Consider the following 9,861-nt stretch of genomic DNA (forward strand, 5'->3'; position numbering starts at 1 on the left):
TAAGCTGGAGCTGCCTGCCAGAGAAGGGCAGAGCTAAGGGGAGAGGAGCAGCCAGAGCTGGGTTGGAGGCAGAGCAGCAGAAGCACTGATGCAGAGGGAAGCTGGGTCGGGAGCAGTCTGGAGCTAGGTGTGGTGAGCAACTGGGGAGAGTGAGGGGGGACCCTGGGGCCAGCCTCGTCGGGGTTTCAGACACCAGAGTGGAAGGGGAGTCCTCGAGGTCAGGCAGGTCTCCAGATAAAGGGAGTGGGAGCGAGGACTCAGCTCCTTTTGCTATTCGATTCTATCAGGGTGGTGTATAAGCTAGAAGAGTTCCCCACAATAGTAAGACCGTTTCCCCCGCTTACCTCTGCGCATATTTATTGGTTTCTCGTAAAGTTAGTTAGGATGTTAGGGGAAAGTGTCAGAGCAGCCACCAGTAGGAGTTTCTGGCCACACTCTGAGGCCACCAAATTTGGTCGTGAGAATCCCTGGGCTAGATGTTCATGATGGGGCCTTCTGACCATAGAGCCTGTGAGTGGAACAGGAGCCAGACACAGAGATGCTGCAGCGCGCTGGGTTGATCGCTAGGACCCAGGAGCAGCTGGGAGGCGGCTCTGGGGGGAGCGATCGCTGGGCTCAGGCCCGGCAGCAGGAAGTGACTCGCAGCCGCTGCGGGGACTCTGGCTCCAGGCTCCTGGCGAGATCCCCGAGCCCCGGCGGCTGGTGCTGGGAGCCCGGAGCCCGGGCTGCAGCCGGGAGAGGGGAATCTCCAGCAGGGCCCTTCCCGCTGCTCCCCAGGAGCCTCTCCCAGGGCAGAGCCCCCAGCCCGGCCAGGCCCCTTCCCGGCCCGGCCCCTGCCCCAGGGGGCCCCGCTCGGAGGGAAGGTGAGAGAAACCCGCCTGCCCCAGCACACCTGGGCTGCAGGGGGAGGAGGAGGGTGCTGGGGATGCGGGGGGCAGGGTGGGATGGGGGCTGGGGTGCTCTGATGGGAAGATGGAGGGATCGGGGGGGGATTCTGCGGCTGAGGGCAGTGAGGTTGGAATGGGGGAATATGTCAGTGGGGGGCACTGCGAGGGAAGGGTGTGTGTGGGTAGACTGGAGAGGGACAGAGGCAAAAACGCAGCCCCCACACCCACACCGTGCTCCCAGTGTGTTATTGTCAGACACACCTGGGGTGGTGTGGTCTGTGCAGGGTTGGCTCTAGTTTTTTGCTGCCCCAAGCAAAAAAAAATATGGCTCCCCCCCACTCCCTTCAGCTCCACCCCCTGCGCCCCAGCCCTGGGCTCTCCCCAGCCTCACCCTCTGCCACACCAGCCCTGGACTCTCTCCCGCCTCCACCTGAACCCTCCATCCGCCCCAGCCCTGGGTCACTGATAACTTGCTTCCAGGGTGAGTCATTCAGCAGGAATTTTGGATGTGCACAGAACACAGACAGGATTGGTTCCCATATGGTAACAGAACTGCAGTAAAGTGGAACCATTTTCAGCTTGTGTGATTGGAGGATATCTGGATGCATACTATAAGCCTGTCCTCCATCAATGAGGAAAAGTTGAGGTGCCTTTATTATTCCTTTGTTCCACTCTTTGTTTCTGTGGGGAATTTGCCAATGCGATATCACTGTCTTCCTTTCAAACAAAAAAACTTAAAAAAAAAAAAAATCAATGGCTGTTGAAAATAGCAATTCCCGTCCTAAAAACCACTGGGAAGCATTTCTTCCTCAATTTTATCCTACTTTTTCTACAGCAAGTTACAGTGGATCAGTATATTTGATTTGGGAGAATTGAAGTGACAGCTGCCCAAATTGAGCTTGAGCACTCCTGAATTTTGAGGTGTTCAGATCTGGAAGGCAGGTGCTAGATTCCCTTTCTGAATATTAGCTATATCTGGAAAGGAAAAGTCAATTTCTGCTTCCATGGCTCAGAAGTGGAAATCCTCCTACGTGCCTGATACTGTATCTAAAGCTGCCCAGGTCCTCTAGCAGAGCCTCCCCTCCCTTACTTTTCATTTTAAATTCTAGTGGGATCCACATACCTCCCTTGCTAGGTTTCAGATAGAGAGGTGCACTGTCCATTTAGGCCACTGAATTCCTTCTTTGGGGGCTGCAAGGTGAGGTCACACCCGTATCCCTAATCCAGTCTGGGGAAGTCTTCTGAAGGGGATATCTGGGCGAAAGCCTTCTCCTCCTTCAGCATACTTGTTCCCCATTCACACTGTCAAGCAGCTCTAGCAAGGAGCTCTCCCTGCACAACAAGCTGCAGTATGAGCTTTCAGCTACCATACTCCCTCTCCCTCCCTCTCCCTTTCCTGTTAATAGTGGCCAAGGGAATGCTGGGAAATGTAGTTCTCTCCCTGCTCCAGGGCTGGCTCTATAGGCAGGGACTTAACCAAGGAACTACAGCTCCCAGGGCCCCCTGTTGGCTCTCAGCTCCCAGGCTGGATCCCTGCCAGCTGCTGCCCCTGCAAATGGGCTGCCCCAAGCAGGTGCTTGCTTTGCTGGTTCCTAGAACCTCCCCTGGGTCTGGGTCTCATGAGTTTTGGGGTCGCCCAGGGCCCTGGTCTGATTTCGGGGCAGGATTCACATCTCAGCCACACCGGAGTCACTGCTGCTCTGGGCAGGCAGGGAGTGTGGATGGGCCAATGGGATCAGCCTCTGCCTGCCTGTCCCTGGGGGCTGCTGGGGGAGTCCAGAGCAGCTCATTTTTTAGGTGATGCCATCAGAGGGCTCCTGCTGCTCCTAAGGGAGAGGAGTTTACACGGCAGTGTGGGGAAATCCCCCAAAGTGGCCCCTTTAGTTCTGCTTTTTTTCTAGCATTTGGCTCAGAGATACTGTTACTGGGAGGGTCTGAAGAGCCTGGGGGGAAATCGGAGTGTGACATGGACTCCAGCCCCTTTTTTAACCTCCCCCATCGCCCCTCTTGCCCTGACAGGCTGAGGAATCACGTCCACCTTTTGCTTCAGATGGGCCCGTCTTCCAGGAGACAGGGAAGGGAAATGTCTGTGATGGAGCCAGCTCAGGTAGGGGATTTTCAGGGAGCTCCTGGGCAGGGGCAGGGGCAGGGGCAGGGAGGAGACAGGATGTGATAAACCTGCTGATTTTCTGAGTGGGCCCATTGGTGACGGGGGAGGGGAGACGGGTCATTCCCCCATTTCTCAAACAGGATATAACCCCCTTGCACAGGGCTGGGAACATTTTCAAGGCTCCCAGTGCTGGAGTGAGACCCCACTAGCCTGAGGCTGCTGTGAAATATGAAGGGAAGTGTTGGGATTCCTTTCCCTATCCCTGGCTCAGATCTCTGCTTCCCGTATCAGCCTGTGGCTGGCAGGTGTGTGGGAAATGAGAAGAGCCTGCCCTGCTCCGTGTGCTGGGGAGGACAAGGAGCTCTCACCTTCTCCCACCCCCTAAAGCCTCCTGGCTGCTCTACGCATGGTGGGGGTGGCTTTCTGCTACTCTGGCCCTCCCAGAACTTCCATTTCTTTATCCTTCCTCCTGCGTTACTAGTGGGATTGTGGCTGGGGAAGCAGGTGCTGAGTGGGGGACTTTTGGTGTTTCAGATGCCGGTGACCTTCGAGGAGGTGGCTGTGTATTTCACCCAGGGGCAGAGCGCACTCCTGGAACCCGCTCAGAGGGCCCTCTACAGGGACGTCATGCAGGAGAACTACGAGACGGTGACCTCGCTGGGTAAGGGATTCCTGTCGCCTCAGATACTAGAAGTAGGGTGACTAGATGACAGAAGTGAAATATCAGGATGCAGTGGGGGGTGTGGGAGCAAAAAAAAAAAAAAACCGCCAGAGCACAGGAAAAATTGGTGGGGGCTCAGAACCCACCGGCAGCTCCACGCCCCGCCCCCCACCACACACCAGCTTGCCTCAGTTCCGTCTCCACCTCCCCACTCAGGGAGGGAGGGGGCACATGCAGAACCCCTCCCCCAGCCAGAGGGACCCATCAGGGGGCCAGGTGAGTCCTAGCAGTGCTAGCCTTACCTGGAGCTGCTCCCAGGAAGCATCCAGCAGGCAGGTCCCATCCCTCTGGCTCCTAAGGTAGTGCGGCTTGGGCTGGGTAGGCAGGGGCAGGTGGGCTCTCTGCCCGCTGCCGCCACCTTCAAGCCTGGCCCCTGCAGAACGCAGTGCAGACCTCCTCGCCGCCTCTGTGTGTGCCATGGGAGTGGGGCTTCGGCACTCTGTAGGCTGCTGCCGGCCGGCGGGCGAGCGCCGGGAGTTCAGCTGCGCTGCCCCAGGGCCCGGGAAGAAGAGGTGAGTGGCGCCGTCTTGCGTCCTCCACCAGATGATCCCCCTATATCGAGAGAAAGTGCTTCCAGACCAATGTAAGGTCGGGGGATGGGACAAGTCCCCTAAAATCGGGACTCTACCAATAATATCGAGACATCTGGTCACCCTAACTAGAAGCCGTGCGGTCTGCGTGTCGGAATCTGGACAGGTTCTTCCCTGGTCAGTTAGATCAGAGGCGAGTGGTTTCATAATGTACCGCTGCCGTATGAGAGAGACTTGCATCTCCGTGCCCTCTCTAGTGGGACATGGGTGTCAAAACTCAATGGGACAAGCTAAACCATCCCCACCCCTCCAGCTTTCAAAGGGGAATAAATCCAGCATTGTCCTGTCTGTGTTGTTTCTCGGCTGCACATACAATCCCTGTTCACCTCCCTCCCTGGGACTAGCTCCAACCATGGGAAGGCTCTGGGCTATGCAGGTTTAAAAAGAGGCAGGGGTATATGTCCAGAGCTCTGTGTGAGTCAGCAAGGCCCCCAGAGTTCACAGATCCTGGGAGCGCCTAGTGAAGGTGTAGTAAGAATTGAACTCACCTCCCCAGACAACATCCTCTGCACAAGGGGGCTCAGTGACGGTTTCCCCATCCTCTTGGATTCCACGTTCCTCCAGCAGAGCACAGACACAGGTTGCACGCACGGAATGTCCTTTCTGACAAATATTCCACCAATGCTCCATGCACCCTGATCTGGTCTGATTCCACCCTCTGCACAGGATTCCCCCTTCCCAAACCTGAGCTGATCACCCGGCTGGAAGGAGGGGAAGAGCCATGGGTGCCCGATCTCCGGGACTGCAAAGAAAGAAGGCTTCCGAGATACACCCGTACAGGTGAGGACTGACACAGAAACAATCTAGGGAATGAAGGAAGACGTTGAGAATCCCAAAATATGGTGTGAGTAAGCGCCGTCAGTTCTTCCTCATCTCAGCCAGGACAGGGCTGCAGTCATCAGACATAGCTCACGCCATTCTATCCTGCCTCTTAGCTGCAGGAGTTTGCTTCCCAGCTTTCCTTCCCTGTGAGTGTTTGGGTGGGATATGGAGGCGGAGTCCAATTGTTCAGTCTTTATGTTGGGTTTCCCCTTGGTGCTCTTCCTCTTTCTCCCCAGCACAATGACTCCTGTCTGGATTGTGTCTCTCCCAGCAGGTGCTGAGCGAGGGAGTGAGAATGAGGAGGGGAATCATCATGAGGAAGTTCCCGGGGAAGTGGAACTGCAGAGGACCTTTGTGGGAAGAGCTGAAGGGAATTTTTCCCAGTGCTTGGAGCAGGAAAAGGCCTGGGGAAACTGGCAGAGGTCAGAGAGGCTTCTGGAACACCATCCAGGGAAGAGAGTGGATGAATCTATTACCGGTGGGGAAGGAAACAAGGATCCCAGAGCACAGCAGACAAATCCCAAGGAAGAGACAGACGGGCACGACCCTCAGTGTGGGAAAGAATACATTGTGAGATCACAGCTTGTGACACATCGGACAATCTGTACTGGAGAGAAACCCTTTCATTGCTTGGACGATGGGGAAATCTTCAATAAGCTCTCAGATCTTAATAACCATGGGAGCAGCCACACTGGAGAGAAAACCTGTCAATCCCTCGAATGCGGGGAATGTTTCATTTCGAAGACACAAATAATTAGACATCAGGCAATCCACACAGGAGAGAGACCCCACAAGTGCTTTGACTGTGGGAAAAGTTTCATAAGAAGGTCACACCTAGTTCGTCATCAGGCTATCCACACAGGAGAAAGACCGCACAAGTGCTTTGACTGTGGGAAAAGTTTCATAAGAAGGTCACACCTTGTTAAACATGAGGCATCACATACAGGAGCGAGACCGCATAAGTGCTTGGACTGTGGGAAAAGTTTCATACAAAGGTCAGTCCTTGTTCAACATCAGGCAATCCACACAGGAGAAAGACCCCACAAGTGCTTGGACTGTGGGAAAAGTTTCATAAGAAAGTCAAACCTTGTTAAACATCAGGCACTCCACACAGGAGAGAGACCCCACAAGTGCTTGGACTGTGGGAAAAGTTTCATAAGAAGGTCACACCTTGTTAAACATCAGGCATTACACACAGGAGTGAGACCCCATAAGTGCTTGGACTGTGTCAAAAGTTTCATACAAAGGTCAGACCTTGTTAATCATCAGGCATTACACACAGGAGAAAGACCTCACAAGTGCTTGGACTGTGGGAAAAGTTTCATAAGAAAGTCAAATCTTGTTCAACATCAGGCAATCCACACAGGAGAGAGACCCCACAAGTGCTTGGACTGTGGGAAATGTTTCAAAGTGAGGTCAAACCTTGTTCACCATCAGGCAATCCACAGAGGAGCAAGACCCCACAAGTGTTTGGACTGTGGGAAAAGTTTCATATGGAGGTCTGACCTCATTAAACATGGAAGAATCCACACAGGATCTAAACTTCTGTGACACATGGCAAGAAAGGGTTAAGCAACTTGCATGTAACTTACTCAGAGAGAGTGTCCACTTTAGATAAGCTAGAATTTGAAATGTAAATGTGTATTTTTAAAGACTTGGAAGAAGAGGGCAAGTCATGTCTGAGTAACCTAATTGCCTTCTATGACGAGATAACTGGCTCTGTGGATGAGGGAAAAGCAATGAATCTGTTATTACTTGATTTTAGCAAAGCTGTTGATATGATCTCCTACAGTATTCTTGCCAGCAAGTTAAAGAAGTATGGGCTGGATGAATGGACTATAAGGTGGGTAGAATGCTGGCTAGATCGACAGGCTCAAGGGGTAGTGATTAATGGCTCCATGCCTAGTTGGCAGCCGGTATCAAGCGGAGTGCCCCAGGGGTCAGTCCTGGAGCTGGTTTTGTTAAGTATCTTCATTAATGATCTGGAGGATGACGTGGACTGCACACTCAGCAAGTTTGCAGATGACTCTAAACTGGGAGGAGTGGTAGATACTCTGGAGGGTAGGGATAGGATACAGAGGGACGTACACAAATTAGAGGATTGGGTCAAAATACATCTGATGAGGTTCAACAAGGACAAGTGCAGAGTCCTGCACTTATGATGAAAGAATACAATTCACTGCTACAAACTAGGGACCGAATGGCTAGGCAGCAGTTCTGCAGAAAAGGACCTGGGATTACAGTGGATCAGAAGCTGGATATAAGTCAACAGTGTGCCCTTGTTGCCAAGAAGGCTAACGGTATTTTGGTCTGCACAAGTAGGGGCATTGCCAGCAGATCGAGGGATATGATCATTCCCCTCTATTCAACATTGGTGAGGCCTCATCTGGAGTATTGTGTTCAGTTTTGGGCCCCACACTACAAGAAGGATGTGGAAAAATTGGAAAGAGTCCAGCGGAGGACAACAAAAATGATTGGGGGGTGGAGCACATGACTTATGAGGAGAGGCTGAGAGAACGGGGATTGTTTAGTCTACAGAAGAGAGGAATGATGCGGTATTTGGTAGCTGTTTTCAACTACCTGAAATTGGGTTCCAAAGAGGATGGATCTAGACTGTTCTCAAGGGTACCAGATCACAGAACAAGGAGTAATGGTCTCCAGTTGCAGTGGGGAAAGTTTAGGTTGGATATTAGGAGAAACTTTTTCACTAGGAGGGTGGTGAAGCACTGAAATGAGTTACCTAGGGAGGTGGTGGAATCTCCTTCCTTAGAGGTTTTTAAAGTCAGGCTTGACAAAGCCCTGGCTGGGATGATTTAGTTGGGGATTGGTCCCGCTTTAAGCAGGAGATTGGACTAGATGACCTCCTGAGGTCTCTTCCAACCCTGATATTCTATGATTCTGAGAGGGGTAACTGTAGTTGTCTATATTTAGCTATCGAAAGGGTTCCTGTCTTCTGTTAATTCAGGGATCAATAATTCAGCGATTATACCCGTTGCCCATGCCACCTGCCCAATTCCAGCTCAGTCTCATTGAATTCGCTGGGGGTAGTGGTTGAAGGATGGAGGGAATGTTTATAGCTGAAATCACCAAAATGTGTTTTGCAACGTTAATGTTAATCGGATCTGTTCCGCTCTCCTTCTCGGACATTTTCTGTGTGGATCCCGGAGACGGAAAGGATCAGGTGTTACCATCTTGGCTACCAATCCCCACAGTGACTCTATGCACTAACAATTCTCAGAGTGTGGGCAGAGTCTCCCAATGGAGGCACAGGAATGTGTCAAGGGAGGCGTGATCAGTGTGGGTTGTTTGGTTTTTTTTTAAAGAGCACTGGTTGTCGGGCCGAGTTGGCTGGGGCTCATGAAGAAGGAACAGGCCTAGCTGGGAGTTGGGGATCAATGCTCAGGCTCTCAAACCCAGGTGGAGCAGCAGCACAGAAGTAGGGGTGTCAGTGGGGTGATAGGTCTGCTGTGAACAGCGATATTGTTGAATATCACTTTTCACGTGGCCACCCTAACTTCTGTGCTGCTATTGGAGACCTTCAGAGCTGTGCACAGCGCCAGCAACTACTCTGCCTTTAGAGCTAGGTGGTAAGATATGTGCTTTTAAGGGTGGGGGCCTATATAACCACAGAGACAAAGAATGGAGGGACAATGAAACACATCTGAGAACCACTGGTCTACACTATTATGGGCACCACGTTTACAAAATGATAAATCTTCTCCAAAGTACGTCTTGTGAGGTATCATAGGAAAAGTCATTGCCTGCTGAATATTAATGTCCCATTAAAATGTGTCTATCAGCACTGTCCATGGAGCTCTGAGAGTTTGCTGTATGTTTGTTACATGCTGTAAAGCTGGAAAACGCCCACAGATGAGCTCCTCAGAGACAATGGCACCTGCACACCAGCTAAGTGGCCAGTAATTGTTTAGGGTATGTCTACACTATGAAATTAGGTTGAATTTATAGAAGACGGTGTGACGTTGTGCAGTCTATATTGTTTTATAAAAATATAAGTGAATGTAATGTATCTGGGATATGCTTCATGCAAAAGGTCTCTTGTAAGGTATCATTATAAAGCTCATAATCTACTGAGTGTGATCATCCTATTTGTAGAAATGTACCACTCTTGTATCTAAAACTAGAAGTATAAGACATAACTCTGAGGGCCTATTGTAATTGTGTAAAGTGTGGACCATTAATGATGGTTTGGAATCTTGATGACTCCCATTGTCTGCAGATGGCTGTATTTACCTGTGAGTCTTCCTTTATATGTGTGTGCTGGCAAGTGAGTAATGAAGTCTTGCAGTGACATGTCATCATGTCACCTGAACTGGAATCCATCTTTAACCAGGTTCTTTTCCAGTGGGGGGGGGGGGGGGGGGTGGAAACCCAGAGGGACAAAGGGTTCCCGCCTTATGCAAAAGATATATAAAGGGGTGGAAGAGAAGAGAGGGGGAGAGGAGCCATCATGAAGAATCCCCTAGCTATCACCTGAGCTGCAACAAGAGCTGTACCAGGGGAAAGAATTGTGCCCAGGCCTGGAAGGTGTCCAGTCTGAGAAAAAACTTACTGAACCATCTCTGAGGGTGAGATTATCTGTATTTAGTTTGATTAGACATAGATTTGCGCATTTTATGTTATTTTGCTTGGTGACTTACTTTGTTTTGTCTGTTACTACTTGGAACCACTTAAATCCTACTGTCTGTATTTAATAAAATTACTTTTTATTTA

General features: G+C 51.2%; 1 protein-coding gene across 1 annotated transcript; it reads left to right on the plus strand.

The window, feature by feature from the left end:
* Window positions 1-599: 599 nt before the first annotated feature.
* Window positions 600-9,861, plus strand: LOC128848085 (zinc finger protein 436-like). Its single transcript, XM_054047851.1, has 5 exons — window positions 600-863; window positions 2,907-2,994; window positions 3,532-3,658; window positions 4,975-5,088; window positions 5,405-9,861. The coding sequence occupies exons 2-5, from the start codon at window positions 2,938-2,940 to the stop codon at window positions 6,679-6,681; spliced, it is 1,575 nt and encodes a 524-aa protein (XP_053903826.1). The 5' UTR covers window positions 600-863; window positions 2,907-2,937; the 3' UTR covers window positions 6,682-9,861.

This window comes from Malaclemys terrapin, chromosome 13 (genome assembly GCF_027887155.1).
Source record: "Malaclemys terrapin pileata isolate rMalTer1 chromosome 13, rMalTer1.hap1, whole genome shotgun sequence".
Lineage (NCBI taxonomy): Eukaryota > Metazoa > Chordata > Testudines > Emydidae > Malaclemys > Malaclemys terrapin.

Coding starts and splice junctions, on each gene's coding strand:
- LOC128848085 (XM_054047851.1), top strand. CDS start 2,938: ATGGGCCCGTCTTCCAGGAGACAGGGAAGGGAAATGTCTGTGATGGAG. Junction 2,995..3,531: donor CTGTGATGGAGCCAGCTCAG/GTAGGGGATTTT, acceptor TTGGTGTTTCAG/ATGCCGGTGACCTTCGAGGA. Junction 3,659..4,974: donor CGAGACGGTGACCTCGCTGG/GTAAGGGATTCC, acceptor CCCTCTGCACAG/GATTCCCCCTTCCCAAACCT.